General features: G+C 42.0%; 1 protein-coding gene across 1 annotated transcript in view; it reads left to right on the forward strand.

Moving 5' to 3' along the window:
* Positions 1 to 8,562, forward strand: part of LOC308679344 (tensin-1-like) — a gene marked incomplete at both ends in the record, with an annotated part of 40,397 nt that extends 31,835 nt beyond the window's left edge. The window contains one exon of the mRNA XM_081346954.1: positions 6,814 to 8,562. Coding sequence (XP_081203080.1) covers positions 6,814 to 8,562 — 1,749 coding nt within the window. The remainder of the gene's footprint in view (positions 1 to 6,813) is intronic.
* Positions 8,563 to 18,934: the final 10,372 nt, after the last annotated feature.

An 18,934-nucleotide genomic window follows, 5' to 3' on the forward strand; every position in this document is an offset into this window, starting at 1 on the left:
CAAGAGATTTCTGATCTTTTGGGATGATCTGTGAAAAATTAATAGTTGAATGAATAGTTGAAGTAGAATTGAGCAAAGTGGCTCATGCTGTGGATTGGCCCCATGTTTCTGGATAATTTTTGGCACTGCTGAATTTTAGGTCCAAAAGAAAAGTGAGACGGTTTCTTTTCCTTGTTATACTGCAGAAATGTTGTCTTTCACTTCAAGAATACCTTCAAATGCAACCTAATATTGAGTTTGCTAGATTTTTTTTAACCCAAATCCTAAAGACTTCCTTGTTTTACAGCTGGCTGTTAACAGAAGCATCCAATAGCTCTGTCAGTCAGTAGGGTCCAAGGTTCAAGTTTTTGAAAAGCAGGTTTTAAACTCCACAGAAGTACTGCTCTCCTGTAGGCACTTCATAAAGAATTACACTCTGGACTTGTAAGTTACATATACTGTATGAGTTAAAGCATTCACATTGTTAGAGGAAGCTGGCATCCCCCTTACCTAGTGCATGGGAATGCACTAGAAGCTTGATAAGGAGGAGGCAAATATCACAAAGAATACCAGTGCCAGGAAATTAGAAGTGTTGTATTTTGCTTTGAACTTTTTTTTCCCCCCTGGGTGATCTAAATCCCTCAGATTAGCTAGAGGAGTCAGCTGTCCTTAATGTCATGTTTTAAACTGGATGTGACTTATTATTTTTATTCATTTTAAAGAAATAAATCCCTTCCTAAGTCTTTTTTGTTTAGCAGCTGGAAAATGCTGCTGTGGTTGTGGGAGGTCCCTCTGGAAGAAAGAGAAATGTTTTGGCGAGTAGGGAATGGAAAGGAATGATTTGGCCGGGCCTCTGATCTCCTCCCCTTAGGTTAAAGCTCTCTTTTCACCCTCCCTCTTGCTCCACTGTCATTCTGCCTCTTTTCTCCGCCTCTTTTCAACCACCGCCACACACACACACACACACCCCTGTTTTCTCTCGGTGACTAGAGGACTGTATGTGAGTGGCTGGGAGCTGAAGAAACTCCTTCTGCACTTCAGTCACTCAGCCTTTTCTGTGATGTCATCCTGAAATCACATAACTACGGGATGATAAGTGAACCCCTCGGGATCTGACTGGCTGAAATTACAGACAGGGTTTTATCCCACTCGTTTCCTACAAGCCAAGGGAAAAACAAGCCTCATTCCCATGCCTGAGAAAAGATGGAGTGACAGTCTGCTCCGGCCGAGCTCTTTTAGGAGCACCCTTGCACTTCAACTCTGAAGAATTAAACAAACAAGCCCAGTTTCTCTCCAGCTGCAGAGACTTCCCTAAGTGGTAAGTTTGTCTTGCCTGTGATGGGGTTTAGTTCTGGTCTTGGGGTGATCCATGCTCAAAAATAAAATAAAAAATAAAAAAATAGAAATGGGACCAATTTAGGCTTTTCCTGCTTGGAAAAGTGCTCCCCCTGGTCCTGTGACTGAGGTAAGGGAGGGGGGCTTGTTGAGGCGACCCACCTCCCAAACCAGAAGGCAATACGATTTTTAGGCGGGTACCGGAGGTCTCTAATACAGAGTACGAAGAACTGTCTCTACATGTCTGCTACATGTCTGGGTCCTTTATCCCAGTTTGCCATCAGAGTCTCTGAGGCAGGGAGGATGAGTACCCAGAGATGCTACTCTTCTTGCTATCTAAGAGAAGCTGTTTTGTGAAAAACCCCTGTTCTTTTTATAAATTTGCATGCGCACCCTCTCACGATGGGACTTGTAGACGTTAACCTTCACAAACTCAACCAAATTGTTTTTTATCATCTTTGTGTTGTGACTGGTGACTGAATTTCCGAGGAGAGCACAAGGGGAGAAGGGATGTAAAACTTTACCTAGATCGAGAGATTAGGAGAAATAACTCCTGCCAATGAATACTGTAGCCAATGGTGTGTGATTGATTTGATCAGGTGATTCAGTTGCTCTTTACTAAGGAAAAACCTGAAAGTTAAACTCAATGTGACTTGGGAATTCTAACTGGTAGAACCTGGAGAATAAAATTTACCTACCCAAGACTTTTCTCCAGAGCTGCTGTTTGTCATGTAACTGATTCCTTTTTATTAATATTTTTCTGCAGAGTAAACTGACTGACTGACGCCATCTAGGCTGGCAGAATTATAATTGGACTTGACTCCCACCATTTCCAGAAAGCTGGAAGTGGTCCCAGCCGGCAGTACCTTTTCATTATAGATTCTTTTAATAACTTTTCCGTATCAAAACACGAACCTTCCATTTAGGAAGATTGGGATGTGTGAGGTAGATATATAGAAGAAAAAAAATGTGAGGAATAACCCCAAATAATCCAGCTATATTTCTACATCACACAGCTCAGAGTATTATTCATTTGGGTGAAAGGTGAGACATTGAAGAGCAAAATGAGGAATCTATCCTTACCTGACTAGGCTGTTAATTTCCCTCAGCAGAGCTAGAAGGGCTGGGTAGCAGACAGAACAATTATCTTTTTTTTGCTATTGGCATTGAAATCCTTGTTCTTGCTCTCTGAATCGATACAGACAACTTAGCCGCTTCCCTCTTTCATGCCCTTGCAGTATCTACTATCTTTGACAACTCTGGCAGCTGCATCAATAAACAAACGGGTGTTCTTCCTCCTCTCTTTCCTGCGTGTCACTTGACTGAATGGGTCTGTCTGCTGGCCTTCATTATTGGAACAGAGGAGATCAACAAGGGAGGCACCTGTTGCTACTAGCTAGACTGGGCACCAGAACAGTGTTTTGGGTTTTTTGTTTTTTTTTTATAACAAATGGCTGAGGGAAAATCTGCCTCACCTCAGCTGGATTTTTTTCATTCAATTTGAAAAAGAGAGAAATAACGTTTAAAGTCACAACAAAGATGTTCACAGGTTGGGATGGTTTGTAATCGTTTAGGTACTGTTCATAGCACTATTGTAATTCTTTATCACAGCAAAGGACCAGTGTCTGTGTGTGTGTGTGTGTTTGTGTGTGTGTGTGTGTGTGTACTCTTTTTTGCAAGCACAGTGTTGTTGTGTTGATGTCCCCTGGAAGAACTCCCAGTACCTAATTCCTCATGAAATTAGTTCCATTCACATTTTGTTGCAAAGTGAGTAACAAAGTACAATTATCTCATCATGCTCACAGTTTTCAGTGTTTAAGCTTTGGAGATAAACCTACATTATCATTATATCGATAATGTGTATAGGCTTGGTGGGAGTGGAATTCTCTTGTTTCACAATTCTGTGTAACATAGAGCAGACAGTGCAGAAGGACAGAATGCCACATCAACTATGTTGCATGCTACTCCTTATAGAAGACAAAAGACCCTCCATTCTGCCTTAATGCTTGTGGGCACTTGCACTGTTAACAACCTCACCCCTCTGACTTTCTGGTTGTTTGTGTGAGTACCATCATGGCTCCTGTCTGGGACTTTGGTGGATAAGGAAGGGAAGAAAGGGCTATTTTGTTTTCGGTGAGAAAATGGGAAAAATCTATACCTCTTTCAATACTTACTTTAATTTCCTTGGTGCATTTTCCTCCATAGGAAGGGAACAAGGAAATCAAAAAGGAAATAGCAAAGCCACCTTCTGGATACTCTCTTGAAAAGCAGAGCGGGGTAGAGTGGGGGGGGAGCTAGGCACTATGGGACCTTGATTTCATGATGGAATTGGGCAATCTCAGGAGACAAAAAGAAATTTGTACAAGTGAAAAGCCTTCTGATAAAGCCAGTGTTTCTGCTAGATCTGAGATAAAGGTTTATTGGCTCAAGTAGGGGATGGGGAGGGGGGGTTGCCTCTCTCAGATGCCCATCCCTAAAATGGAACAGAAAATTATCACCTCTTTGAGGGCTAACTGTTATCTTGGGAACATATTGAAGACTGCTAGCAGTAATGGGAGCAGAATAGTCTATTATTCTATACCATAACCACATCTTCTCTCTGATAAGCTGAATGATTCCCTGAACCCAACCTGCTATTTATAGGGGCAGCTTTGGTAGAAATACAGCAAGGACAGAACAAGGTCAGTTAGGTATCCAGAACATCCTACCCACCTACCATCCATTCCTTTAGTGAGCATCCCAAATTGGTGGGTGATCCTCTTGACAAGGTATTTGGGGACAAGATTAGTCTCTCTCCTCTTTGCCCCTCTCAGCTTCCCATGAACCCTTGAAATAGAACGATATGCAAGATGCATTCTGGTATGTCTTCTGGCTGCATTTTCAAATTAAAAATAATTGTTTGGCAGCAAGATGGCTTTGGGAGAGTTCTACTGGCACCAGAGAGCAGCTTTTGGACCTGTTAACTAAATACAGATGTGTTTTGTTGTAGGCTCAACAATTCACTTCTTAAGCTGAAATTTGTACCACCAGCCCATTGTGGCCGCATCAGTTCTTCTGGTTATGCAATCTCACTAAGGACACTTAATGGCTCCAGGAGATTGAAGGGATGGTATGACTCCCAAGAGGAGAAGCAGACTACAGTGTAGGTTTTACTTCAATCATTCTTGTGGCTTCCACACAAAATTCATCAGTTGTTCGGGGCTTGTATGTGCAGCTGCCCAACCCTTGGGAAGAATGTGAGAGGTTCATTCCATCTTTGTAATGCAATGATTGCAGTTGGGCAACCTGGACTCCATATAGCCTTCTGAGAAAGGTCAGTTCCGGAAAATTATGTTGAAAGTTCTTTAACTGAGTTTAGAAAAGATTTGGTAGGTTTAAGTGTTGATCACTAGAAAACCCTGGAAAGTATTTTATGACTGCCTCTTTATAAGGATGTGTGATTTGCTCCCCTCCCCTAATAGTTAGTGTAAACAAATTTTAGACGAGTAATTGTGCATGCACACTACCACTATGCAGTTGGCCATGAAATGAACAAGTGTGTGGTATTTTAGATGCTGAGCACTACTGTGTATTTCTTGAACATTTTGTCTCTGTGTTAATGTGTTCTTGGTGCTCTGGTGATGGTTTTTCGTATATGTATATTACTTTAGCCTCCTTTTGGGGGGGAGCAAAGGAAAGTAGATGCTGGATTTATGCTTTTGCTTACATAAATTCTATAGTTACTGCTGTATAATGGTTGTTAATAGTATTTGGATGTGTATCTGTGCGTGCCTGTATGTGTGTGAATGCATATGCATACATGTATGCATGCATCTTTGTGCTTCGTGAGAAAGAATTGTGGTAAGTTAGAATTGTGAGTCCATTTCGGAAGTGCTTGATCTTTGCAGATAAGCGCTTTGTGATCTACACTCTTCCATTAGTTCATCTTTTGTTCCTGAATCAATCTTTGGCTTTTTGCCAAAGAGAAGTCATTCCCCCCCCCCCCCCAAACAAGTGCATTCCATGTTGTATTCAAGCAGTTCCAGGAAAATTCACAGAGGCTCCAAAACAAGAAAAAGAACATATTTTCTGATTTTCTCTATGAATAAATATAAAGGTTTTTTAAATATATATTACAGCCCTTTTCGAACTTTCCTAAAACCCACATAGAAAGCAGTTTTGATGCATCAAATATGTGATCTAATGCAACTATGAATTTTATCAGGGTTCTTTCATACAAGAAAGTAAATAGACGTTTAATCTTACTTATCTGACAAGAACTCTGGCTGAATTGTTCTATTTATTCAACGTTAAAACAAAACAATATGACCTTTATGACCAAAGTCCTATTTAGGGCACTGGCAAACAACTCACCAGTCTTTGAGTTGCCAAAAAAACTTGCCCTGTTGATCACCAAGTCCTATTCTATCGCTATAAATGGGATTAACAACTGGTGCTGCCCATATAGTTTTAATAAGAGACACATTAAGGCATATGATTAGTGGAATCCTTTATTTCCTCCCCTATTAAATTTCAGCTGTTTTCCAGTGGAAAAACAACCACCAATTACTGCCATTAACAGGTTGGGCAAGTATAGGTAAGTGTGGAGCAGTGTGTTTAACCATCTGTCAGATTTCCTGACTAACACATCATAGATACATATCCTTAATCTAACATTGGTTCCCACGGTGGTGGATTAAATACATACTCACAAACAGATTATTGGAGATAACAGTGCCCTCCCATTTATGTTCCCCAGCAACCAGTAGAGAGAAGCATGCATATTCAGCCAACTTTTTCATTATATTCTCCATTGCAGTTGCCAGGATTTATTTTCTGGCCAAGTAAAACCAAACAGACCTGTAGAGGGGCCCAAAAAAACCCCCCCTCCTGTATTTTGTAGTTCCTGGCTTACAGCAAAAGGCAGAGGTTCAGCTCCTCCTAGAATGCCATTTATGGGAAACTGTTTATATTTTTGTAGTTTTACATCCCCCTCTCTCCTTTGCCAGGGTTTCCTATATCATTGGATCAATGTGAAACACAACTGCTATGAAAAAACATTCTGTGTTCAGATAACGGGGGGGAAAAAGAAAGCGGGAAGCGTCCCGTGCAATTGTTTTGGCTCTGATTCATCAGTGCTTCTTCAGCTGCAATGAGTTCCTGTGTATGGGGCAGACCTCAGGGACACAGATTGATGCCTCTTCGGTGCAGAGGACATGTGACATGAATTTCCGAGTGTTCAATTGGTAGAGTAGCTATGTTTATTCTCTTGGTAACCAAAAGTGGACACCAGCCCAGAAATCATTTTAAGTTTCAACTAGGACAGGGGTCTCCATACCTGGCAACTTTAAGACTTGTGGACTTCAACTCCCAGAATTCTTCAGCCAGCCATGCTGGCTGAAAAATTCTGAGAGTTAAAATCCGTAAGTCTTAAAAGTTGCCAGGTTTGGAAACCCATGAACTAGGAGATCTGGCTTAACTGACAATTTCCTTGTCTTCTTTCTCTGATCTTCCATGCAGAAGTTGGGCACACCCAAGGACCCCTGGATGGAAGCCTCTATGCCAAGGTGAAAAAGAAAGACTCGCTTCACGGCAGCACTGGCACTGTCAACCCCAACCGGCTTGCCCTCTCTGCCGCCCCCAACCACATTGAGCACACGCTCTCGGTAAGCAGTGATTCAGGGAACTCAACTGCTTCCACTAAGACGGACAAGACTGATGAGCAGGCAGCATCTTCGGTTCCCAGCAGCAGTGGAGGAAACAACCCTATTTTGACCCCTGAAGAAAAGCGGGAGCTTGAGAGTTTGCTTAGTGGATTTGGTTTGGAAAACGAAGCCACCATGCACAACCACAGCCCCAGTGAGGTAACAGCAGCTCTTTCTGCTTCACCAGGCCGCCATATTATACCAGCTCAGGTTCATGTCAATGGGGAAGCTGCTGGCTTAGTGGCTGAGAGGGAAACTGACATTTTGGATGATGAGTTGCCCAACCAGGATGGACACAGTGTGGGTAGCTTAGGTACCCTTTCCTCTTTCGATGGCGCTACCAACACCAGTGACATTGGCTATCATGAGGCTCCCCGGATGGAGAGCCTCAATTCCTTACCCAATGGTTCATCCAACTTCAATGGCTTAGACAAGCTGCACGATTCGGAGATGGTTATCAATGGTGGTTATCCCTACAACAATCAGAATGCCTTGCGGAACATCATGGGACGTCACCCTCATGATCCTTATGCGCACATCAGGCCCTCAGTGTCTGCCCAAGAAAATTTGGCTGATTATCACCAGCATGGCTTCCCCACTCCTGGCTGGTTACAACCCCAGCCACCAGCCTCCAGCCAGCAGTATCCCTATGGCTATGACTCAAATAGCATATATCGCTCCCAGTCCTTCCCCACAGCTACTGCTGAAATCTCCCAGCTTCCTCAAGCACCAACCCGGAGCACAAGTAGTCGAGAAGCTGTCCAGAGGGGGCTTAATTCTTGGCAGCAACAAAGTGGAGGTAGCAGACCTCCATCACGTCAACAGGATGGTGCTCGAGACAGCCACAGTTCCAGCATTGCTAGTGCAAGTCCCCAATCCAGCCCTTCACAAGCAGCACCCTCTCAAAGCATAAGCATCCCTGAATTCCCTACAGTTGCCTCCCAGAAGGAAATAGAACAATCCATTGAAGCTCTCAATATGCTCATGCATGACCTGGATCCCTCGGTCTCCATGATGCCTAAATCCCAGAGTGTTCCATTGGCTACCAGAGAAGACAGGCCACATCCCGTAGCTCTTTCAATGTCTGCCCAACCTGTGATAGGACCTCAAGTGGTACAACCAAAGGCTACCAATGCTTTTGGCTTGATTCCAGGAGGCCCTTCACAAACCTCCCTTGGCTCCAGTGTGCCCCAGATGGCCGAACCAATACCTAAAGCGCATCCTATGAAACTATTGCTCAACAGTGTTGGAGAACCGGAGTGTCCAGCACAAGATCTCAGAGAGGCCTATTCTCCATATGGCTATCAGAATCAACAGTCAGCTGTAATACAAGGAAAGAGCCTTGGGCAGATGGCAGGAAGCCCACCCACCTCTCTCAGGCCTCATGCAGCAGCATGCAAAGTCATGGAAGGGCAGCATCCTCTGCTGATATCACCTCCCTCATCCACAACAGCAGTCCAAACTCAGATGCCCTTAAATGAGGCTGAGCATCACGGGGAAACCTCTCAGGCCCCAGGGGAAGAGCCTTTGCATCTTGAAGGCCTGGTGGCCCACAGAATAGCAGGTAAGAAAGTCTTGCTGTAGGTTTTAATTTGAATAAGCTGCCTCTGTTTTAAGGCCCTAAATGTGGATTTTGTAAGTCATCGGATGTGTGCTTTTTTCAGGAACTCGCTTTTGTTCAGATGGCTTCATTCAAATTAGAGTGATAAACTCAACTCTTCCTATAAAATGCAGAATGAAAAGACTGCGGTGCTGAAAATGCAGAAAATGTTTCGTTTTCACTCACAGTGGCCTTTTTCTAAAGGCCGGATTTTTCAATAGTTGCTATTGACTATTTATTCAGTTCTAAACAGTGGCCTGGGCACTGTACCTCATACTGTAACTGCATGTCATTGCCCAAGGAGGTTTGAGTTCTTGGAGTTAAGGATTGAGAGGTTGGAAGGGGCCAATTGGTGGTGCAGTAAATGAAATTCAAGCATTGATGTAGCTAGAGGAAGGCCCTGGCAATTCATGAAGAAAAATGCATAGCTTAAAAATTCCCTTAATTATGCATAGCAATGCATGAGTCAGTATGGAGGAAGGGTGACATGATCTTAAATATTTCATAGGTTATTGTCTTGGGCCAGTAATGGCTAGCATTTTTAGCAAGTGTGTCATATGCAAATGCCAAGCTTTTGATAGGATCAGCGTAGTTTGTATCATATCTCAGATAATCTGCCTCTGTTTGCCTGCTAAGCTGGAGGAACAGACATTATTACCACTTTATAAAGCCTTAGTAAGACCACACCTGGAATACTGCATCCAGTTTTGGTTACCACATTTCAAAGAAGGTGTTGAGACTTTGGAAAAAGTGCAGGGAAGAGCAACTAAGATGATTAAAGGCCTGGAGATTAAAACATATGAACAGTTGCAGGACTTGGGTTTGGCTAGTCTAGAGAAAAGGACTGGGGGCGGCGGGGGGGAGAGGGGACATAATAGCAGTATTCCAGTATTTGAGAGGCTGCCACAAAGAAGAGGAGGTCAACCTATTCTCCAAAGCGCGGGAGGGCAGGAGAGGAAACAATGGATGGAAACTAATCAAGGAGAGAAGCAACCTGGAATTATGGAGAAACTGCCTAGCAGTGAGGACAATTAACCAGTGGAACAGCTTGCCTTCAGAAATGGGGTGGTGGTGGTTCATCCTGGGAGGTCTTTAAGAAGAGACTAGACCACCACTTGTCTGAAATGGTATAGGGTCTCCTGTTTGAGCAGGGAGTTGGTCTAGAAGACCTTCAAGGTCCCTTCCAGCTGTATTCTGATTGATTGATGGACTGCAGCTAGAATTGTCCCATTTGAAGACTAGAGGATCCCCAACCGCCACTTCAACCTAGGAAGAGTGTGAATCCCTGCTGCCTAAATAGCATTACTATATGTTGGCGATCTGTAATCTGTATTTAGCATCTTCATTAACATGAGATAATGATGAGCACCACAAACCTTTCCCCAAAGCTTTTTTTTTGTAGAAGAATTCTTTTCCTTCCTTCTCCCAAAAGGAGAAAAAATGATTTTGGGAGCCACGGCACTTGCTTCCCTGAATTTGGGTGCTCTCCCTGTGTTCTGATAGCCATAGCTAATTCATGGGTATCTATGCCTCACTTGCCCTAAATTGACATCTTTATAAACTCAAGAAATCCTGACTTTCTAATGTATAATTGTTAGCAGTTGACATTAAAACATACAATACAACATTGTTGGATAGATTGGATCCTAGGGAGAGATTACCCAGCAACTGCTAGGGTGATTGTGGCAAACAACACTAGGCTTTGATTTGATTTGATAGTCAGTGAATGAAGGAACTGGCAAAAAGCTTTTAGTGTCTTTGCTGCAAGCTGCTGATTTAGGAAGGAAATGTCCACCACACCCACAGAAGCTCAATATTCCATAGCCTCGGGTGCTTCTTTTGTGTCTTCTTCTGATGCTCAGAGGACGGGAAGACTTGGGCAGAGCTCTGCATCCTCTGAACTGAGAAAGTGTGGTATTCAGTAAGAACAAGTAATGTGCATGAGTTTAAATACATGATGTGTTCATAACTGTTTCCCTTTTGGTGAAAAAGGCTTTGCTGAAGACCTTTGTCTTTGCAAAGCTAGATATCTGAAAAAGCAGCGGAATCCCACTTTTTTCTAGAGGGCCTATGGCATAGACAGGACAAGGTACTTTGGCTTATGAACCTAGTTGAAAACTCTTTGTTATAATCAGTGGAAGGAAATTATAACAATCTGAAAAACTTTATAGACTGTAAGATCTTCACTCCTGCCCCATCACTAAGGGCAGGCTCAACAGCCTGTTCTTCTACTACTCCAGTGATGATTTTAACAGACTAAGATAGGGATAGGCAACGTTGGCTCTTTTATGACTCGTGAACTTCAACTCCCAGAATTCCTGAGCCAGCATGGCTCAGCATGGAAACCTCTCCCTTTCCCCTCAGCATGGCTGGCTCAGGAATTCTGGGAGTTGAAGTTCACGAGTCATAAAAGAGCCAAGGTTGCCTATCCATGGACTCAGCGAACAACAGAGTTGCAAGGGACCTTGGAAGTCTTCTAGTCCAAGCCCCTTGCTCAAGCAGGGAACTCTATACCATTTCAGACAAATCATTGTCCAATCTCTTCCGAAAAACCTCCATACCAGTTCTTCACGTGTTTTTTAAACATCTCTCTTCAAGCATAGATGTGACCCCCTTGAAAAACACGTTTATCCAAATCCTGAGGATGAAAAGCTTCCCATCTTAAGATAGGCTTGAGTTTTTATTTACATAACAGGTCCTCGATTTCATTCCATGCAGCACATTGCAAGAACTAAGTATGTTATGTCTTAGATGCCATGAAGCTTTTAAAAATGTATTCAGGCAGGCCTTCCTTTGAATTGAGATGGATAGGTTATTTTGAAACAATAAGCAAGTGCCTTCATCATATTGAACAAAGTTGCATATCGGACACACTGTGCCCAAGCAGAAATTACAGAGGATACACTTTCCAAAACTGTCTTTGGGATTAAAGCTCTGGAATTCTCTTTAAACCACAATACATAGCGGTGGGGAAATATTGTGATGATTGTACTTGGTATGCAGTGTCAGCCTCAGCCGGCTCAGAGATGGTAATTAGATGAAAAAGTATTTAATTGTAGAACCACTCAGAAATGTCTTGCATCTAATCCAGCCCTCAGTACTAGCCAAAGCTGCTGTTCAGCTTCTGGGCCATGGGCATTAAAGGTATTTAACAGAGAGTAAATGGTTTAGTTGAGAATAAAGAAAACAGTAAGGTTGGGGGAAAAACAGTTTCAAGGCTGATTCACTGTGCTATCTTGGAATGTGTATAGATGCACATAATTTAAGTAGTGAACTTGTGATAGAAATATGTTCCCTGTGTTTACTGTGAGTGTTCAGTGTTCTTACACAGGCTGAACTCAGATAAAAGGAATTGTTTTTGTTCACACAAAACGTAGCAGTAGGTAGTGCTTCTTTGCCTGCAGTTAGCAGTAATGCCCATAATCCTCTGATTCCTCATTGTCTCCAGAACAGTGCTTCAGTGTTTTGCAAAAGAAAGTACTTTTTAGAACATGTTCAAAATCTACATTTTAATAAAGTTACAAGAGAAATGAGTTCAGTTCTGAATTGTGTGAACATGTCCAATGTAAGTGAACAGATGCACGAGCATGCCAAATACAGGTTTCTGGATCTGGAGATGTAGTTTGACGATTAAAAAAAACACAAAAACGAAAATGCATTTATTATAGAAAAGAGAACACTAAAATATACCGTACCCATTAGGAAAAGTATGCACAAAGTCACTTACTTTGTCAGTCTGCTGGGGAGATGGAAAGTACGTGGCAGATGGAAAAGCATGTCTATTTAGAAAAATGCACACAAAGTGCATATGAAATGTCATGTTGACTTTTTATTTTGAATTCCAAATCGTGTGTGTGCAAGAGCACAAATATAAGATTGGAAAAATGAAAAATCAGAATATATATATATATATATATATATATATATATATATATATATATATATATATATATATATATATATATATATATATATATATATATATATATATATATATATATATATATATATATAAACTTTGAAAGCAAATGACTGACATGCTAGAGAACGATGAGAAGGAAATGTCCAGAACACACTGAAAGAGCAAGGGCCAACATGTTATTTACAATGACTTGCTATAAATTGCCTGTTTGTTCCAAGGCAAGTATGTGTGGAATTTCACAGATCATCCTCCTGCCTGGTTCTCGCTGTCATGAGAACTCCAGTTTCCTAATCAGGGGCAGAAGAGACAACACACACACACACCCCCGCGCGCCTCTTGCAGTGATTACAGCAAAATGTCTCCAGGAGGGTTTGCTCTCAGGAAAAGCTGTGAGAATCCCTTTCAGCACCAGTGAAAATCCTGCACACCCCAAGGGAATTCATGATCTAAATGGAAGCCCTGGAACAATGAGCGCAATCTGCTTGAGTCGTGCTTCACAATCCATTTTACTACTGTTGGATTGGGTTTGCCAGATTTTAACAACTCTGTCGTCTCCTCTGGATCCTTAGTTAGTCCAATGTTTTGTTGTTGTTGTTTTTTAAAAAAAACTTGGTAACTTTATGAAGTGTGGGCTTCAATGCCCAGAAATCCCCAGCCAACCCTTCTTGAAGTTGCTGTGTTTGAAAAACAACTGCTTTAGCCATTCCAACCATTTCAGAAGATGCTGGGAAGCTCTTTCTTCCCTGCCATCTTTCTTAATTTTCAGAAGCAGGAACAATTTGTGGTGTGTCAGTGCAGAGAAGCATAAGGGGGAAAGACTTACTTATCTCATATCACTTTCCACCCCTTTTTCTGCAACTCCCAATTGCTTCAGGCAGATGAAAACTATAGAGGAGTTCCTACTGAGGATGGGTGGTTTTTTTTTTACTGTCTTAAGTCAGAGTTAGGCAACCTTGGCTCTTTTATGACTCTGTCTCAGGAATTCTGGGAGTTGAAGTCCACATCATCTCAGTTTCTACAACAAGAATGAACTAATTCCCCCACTAACCCGTTCACACAACACAGGAGGGAAGCAAAATAATTTAGCCCCTCCCCAAAAGGACTGGGATGGTTGGAGCTAAATTTAACCTCCTCTGAATCAATGGAGTCATTTATAGAATTTAATTTGTATTATACACTTGCCTGTCCTATAAGAGCCTTTTGCAATGGGGTGGAGGGGTGGAACTGCACATTGAAGAAACCTTCAAATTCCCTGATACTTAGAACTGATTAAAATCTATCCCAAGTCCAGGTTTGCTACCTGAGTGTAGGAGATTGCATATATTTTGAAGTGTTATTATTAAAATAAATGTTTGCATATCATATTAATAGCAAAACATTATTTTATCTTTATTTATTTATTTATTTATTTATTTATTTATTTATTTATTTATTTATTTTATTTTATTACATTTATATACCGCCCTTTCCCGAGGAACTCAGGGCGGTTTACAGGGTAATTAAAACCAAAAATACAAAAGTTAAAAACCAAATTTAAAAAAGATTAAATTTATCCCTGTATAAATAAAACCCCAATTAAAATAAATTAGTCCTCAGCCTGGGCCAGAGGACTGACAGATGTAGCCTTATGTGTCTGTCTGTCCTGCAGTAGGTCCCACCAAAAGGAAACTTCTAGGTATAGGATTGCAGCCTGTATGGAAATGTTGAATCAGAGGTAGAGAGAAATGCTTTTAATATTACGGTAACTTTTTTTATACTTGATATATGAGTACAGGTAGACCTTGACTTAGGCCAGTTGCTTGAAAACTATTTGAAGTTACAGCAGACTTAACAAAAATACTATTTATAACTTCTCCTTGAAGTTATCAGTGCTGCATATACATCCCTGCAGTGTTGTGATATTATCTGGCTTGCATTTATGTCCCATGGTGACACGGCCACAATCTGTGACTTTTTTTTTTTTGCCAATTTCCAGCAAAACAAAAAGAGCACCTATTGGAATATGCTGGATTTGTCTAATGAGGACATGATTTGCTTAACAACCATGTGATTTGATTAGTGACCATGGCGATTCACTTTACAACCATCGTAAAATGGTTATAAAATTGAGTCCCGTCACACGGTGCCTTGTCTTACAATTGCAATGATTTACAATCAAAATTCTGAGCTCCCCTGTGATTGTAGTCAAGAACTACCTGTATGAAGACAGTCTCAATTATCCCTACTGATTTTTTTTGTGTACTTCCCAAATAGGAGTCTAGGCTTTTCTTCAAAAGTATGGAATTATAATAGAATTATAATTAAGCTGCCACCTGAACTTTTTCCATATTCACTGTTAGCTAAATAACGTACACTGACAGAACTGACAGTCACGCAAAATACTTGAGATAGATGTATTTTCGGCTTAAACTAGTCAGTAAGAAGTGGATACGTAAAAATGAGCATGTTGCTGCAATGGCAAAATATCTTAAGGAAACCATTGAAATGTAAGTGCTAGTGATAGAGAGAGAGAAATTCAGAACAGGAAGGAGAGATAGGCTGGTCTTTTGGTCAGGAGGAAATGCAGCTAGATTTGCTGAATGAGGTACAGATATCTCTGTATTACACATACTCCATTTATAATAATAATAATAATAATAATAATAATAATAATAATAATAATAATAATAATAATAATAATAATAATAATAATAATAATTTTATTTAGATACCGCCCTTCTCCCGAAGGACTCAGGGTGGTGAACAGGGCAAATGTATAAAATACAAAAGTACAAAAGTTAAAAGGAATTAAACATAATGCCCAAGGTAAAAAACAGTAAATACAAATATTAAGAACAATAAAAAACCCAACCCACCCCCCATCAGGCCAAGCCAGCTTGTTCAAATAAATGCGTTTTCAGATCGCGTCGGAAGGAGCGGAGGTCGGGCACCATCCGGAGCTCAACCGGCAGCCGATTCCATAGCTCCGAGGCGCCCACAGAGAAGGACCTCCCCCTGGGGGCCACCAATCAACATTCTCTGATCGGTGGCACCCTGAGGAGGCCCTCTCTGTGGGAGCGCACAGGGCGGAGGGAAGTTGATGCCGGCAGCAGGTGCTCCCTAAGGTACTCCGGACCCATGCCATGTAGGGCCTTGAACACCATTACCAGTATGAGTAGGTATAGAGTCACATTTACATCATGACTGCATTTGCATTTTGTTCCTATGCTGTCATACTGCCAGCTCCTTAGATGAGACAGCCACAAGGCCTTTCACTCCTGATATTATTCTTTATCTTTATCTTTATCTTTATTAGACTTATATACCGCCCTTCTCCCATAGGACTCAGGGCGGTTCACAAGGTTTTAAAATAACAATACAACAATTACAAAAATTAAGAACAGTTAAAATTATTACATTTAAACCTTGAATAAATATAAAAAATATAAAACCCCAATTAAAATCCAATTAAAACCCCAATTAATATTCTCAGTCCAGGCCAAAAAGCTCAAAGAGCCAAGTCTTCAGGTCCCAGCGGAATGAGCGAAGGTCAGGGGCAGTCCTAAGCTCTACGGGCAGCTGGTTCCAAAGGGCAGGTGCACCCACAGAGAAGGCCCTCCCCCTGGGTGTTATCCGCCGGCAATCTTTATTGCTGCTCTCTTTTTCATTTCATTTATTTCTTCCTCTGGGCTCAATCTGTACCATTGCTCAGTGGAGTTCTTCTTTTCCCACTTGTTTATATGTGAGAGGAATACAGATAAAGAAGCCAACAGATGACACCCTGCGCAGCAGCTAAAGATGTTGAGCTTGTCAGCTGGAAAAGCTGACAGCCCGGGTTCAAAACCCAAGTGCTGCACGACGGGTTGACTTCCCGTCACTTGCCCCAGGTTCTTCCAACCTAGCAGTTCAGAAGCATCCAAGTGCGAGCGGATAAATAGGTGCTACTCCAGTGGGAAGGTAACAGGGTTCCATGTGCCTCAGCGTATAGTCATGCTGGCCACACGACCATGGAAATGTCTTTCGACCATGCTGGCTCCCTTGGCTAAGAAACAGAGATGAGCACCACGCCTTACAGGTGGACATGACTGGACAAGGGAAACCTTTTATCTTTAGAACACCCTCTGTCTTCCTTAATTTTCTGATTGAAAATGAGGTCCACATACCAGGTGGATAAAGATTGTGTCCTGAGTATGGTTTGAGTCCAAAGAAAGTTAGCAGTCTGAATGGTGTTTGTGATTACCTCCAAATTTTCATTCCCAAAGTTTACCCTCTATATCCAAGGTACAGTGAAAGAATTAATAATTGAACAGCTCTCTTCAGGTCATGTGTTATGACCTACTCTCAAGCCATATCACAGTGTCTTAAAATCTTGGGGTAAGATTTCAACTAACGTTTTCTCTTATGTTCTTACCCCCCCCCTTTTTTTCTTCTCCTTTGTTGTAATTTTGTTCTCTTTGTGTGTCCTCTTTGTCCCGCACACTCTCCATGATGGATTTTGTTTCTTCCTTGGTTGACCTTCTGCTTCTCTACTCCTATCCGCCCTACCTTCATCTCACCTTCTCAGAATACAACGCCAAACTCCGGGACCTCCGGAACAGCATGAAAAGCCCCCATCCTCCTCTTCACCGACAGCGATCCTTCTCCTTTTCTGGTTTGTTCTGTTGCTGCTTTTCCGTCTTTCTCCCTAGTCTTTCCTGCCATAGATCCTCCTAGCATGGCCCTGGGCTCCCTTGTTCTGGCATGAAACTTGAGACTGGGGAGGTGCAGCTTTTTTCCATACTGTGGTGGTGGTGGTGGTGGAAGGATATGGCTAAATTTAGAGTCCTTTCCAACATGGCACCCTTTGTTTATTTACCAGCTCATTTGTCAGAGAGTAAGCTCTGAGAAATTTATCTTCTGCTTTTTCAGTGTTAGGGATGACTTCACACCACAAATAGTCATAGCTCCCCCCCATGTAATTACGTTTGGAAAACATATAATAGGTGCTGTGCTGGGAGTCAAAATAGGTGCATTCACAAAATGGCAGTTTTGCCTATTCACAAACAATCTTCCATAACTTGTTAAAAAAAATATCTCCATGAATTAGAAGGCAAGCCTCCTCAGAATAATCCAACTATTCTGTTCTATTATTGTGGGACCAAAGGCATTCCTGCTCCTTGATCCAGCTGACCATCCTCATCCTCATCCAAAGACTTAAACAAATAATAATAAAGGGAGTAGGAAATCTGGTAAGCAGACTCTGTAGACTACCACAAATAAAAGAATTCCCATATTTATCTGTCTCGAATCAATGTGCTGACCTGGTCCGGACTCTAAAACAGCCTTATGAATTCCAACGTTTTTGTTTCTATCATTGTATTTTCTCCTCCTCCTCTCCCTCCCTTTCCTTTCCTCTACGACAAGTGTTGTCTCATTGACAAGAGTCCATTTGCTCCATGTGACGCTCATCCGTGGTGTGTAGCTAGAAATCACCCCCACAAGGTCTGGCTGGGGAAAGCTTATCTTCTTCAGGGCAACCACTTTCACTACTGCTTTGTGATTGGCACTGGGTCAATATTTCCATACATGTTGAAGTGTGCATGTATGGATGAAGCGGCGGTGGCGGGGGGGGGGAGAGTTTGCATGGGACAGTTGTGGAAAGAGGCAAAGGTTCAGGAATGCAATATTCACTTTCAATACAGCTTGGCCAGATGCCAAAGTTATTTAAGGGCCTCTGTGTGTGTTCGACAGCACTGCTGTGGCATTTTACTGCAGATCTTTCCACGTAGCCTGGCAGCACTGAATGGAATCAGGACGGAGGCTTCCAGTTCTGCATGGCAAACAGAGGGGAGGGGTGAGCACGTGGGTGTGTAAATTCTAGACGTTCTGATTCACGAGGAGCACTCTGGAGAAAGGAGGGTGTCAATGGATTTCAAAAGTGCAGTTGCTTCCTAGTGTCCTGTTACATTTTGGGGGATTTTATGGGACAGCAAGCCTGAAGTTCTCCAGAGAAGAACTGCTTTAGCTCCTTTTCAGCGGCAGGGAGTACTGAATATTTAGTTGTTATGCTTCAACTATTTTTATTTTAACTGATGCAAGCCTCTCGGTATATAAACGTTTGTGGTTAGTTTTGCATCCTCGTTGTGTAGGACTGGTTCAAAAATCCGCATTGATTTGTGTCACTCTTTGTCTTACAGTAAGAAGGACTACCATTCGAACAGAAGATGCTATTGTTTAATCTGTTTAATTTGTACCAATTACAGGATACTTGGCCCTTCTGAATCCACCCAGCTCTGTCCCTACAGGTTTGGAATTTGAACTCCTGCAAAATTTCACAATGCTTTAGTTGATTTGGAAAGTGGCTTTTCTCTGTTCCACACTTGGCTTTCTGAGGGCCTGAGGACAGCGATGCCAAGTAGGCTCTGCTTGTCTGACAGACAGCTCCGGAATTAATGC

This window comes from Vipera berus, assembly GCF_964194415.1.
Source record: "Vipera berus genome assembly, contig: HAP1_SCAFFOLD_227, whole genome shotgun sequence".
Lineage (NCBI taxonomy): Eukaryota > Metazoa > Chordata > Lepidosauria > Squamata > Viperidae > Vipera > Vipera berus.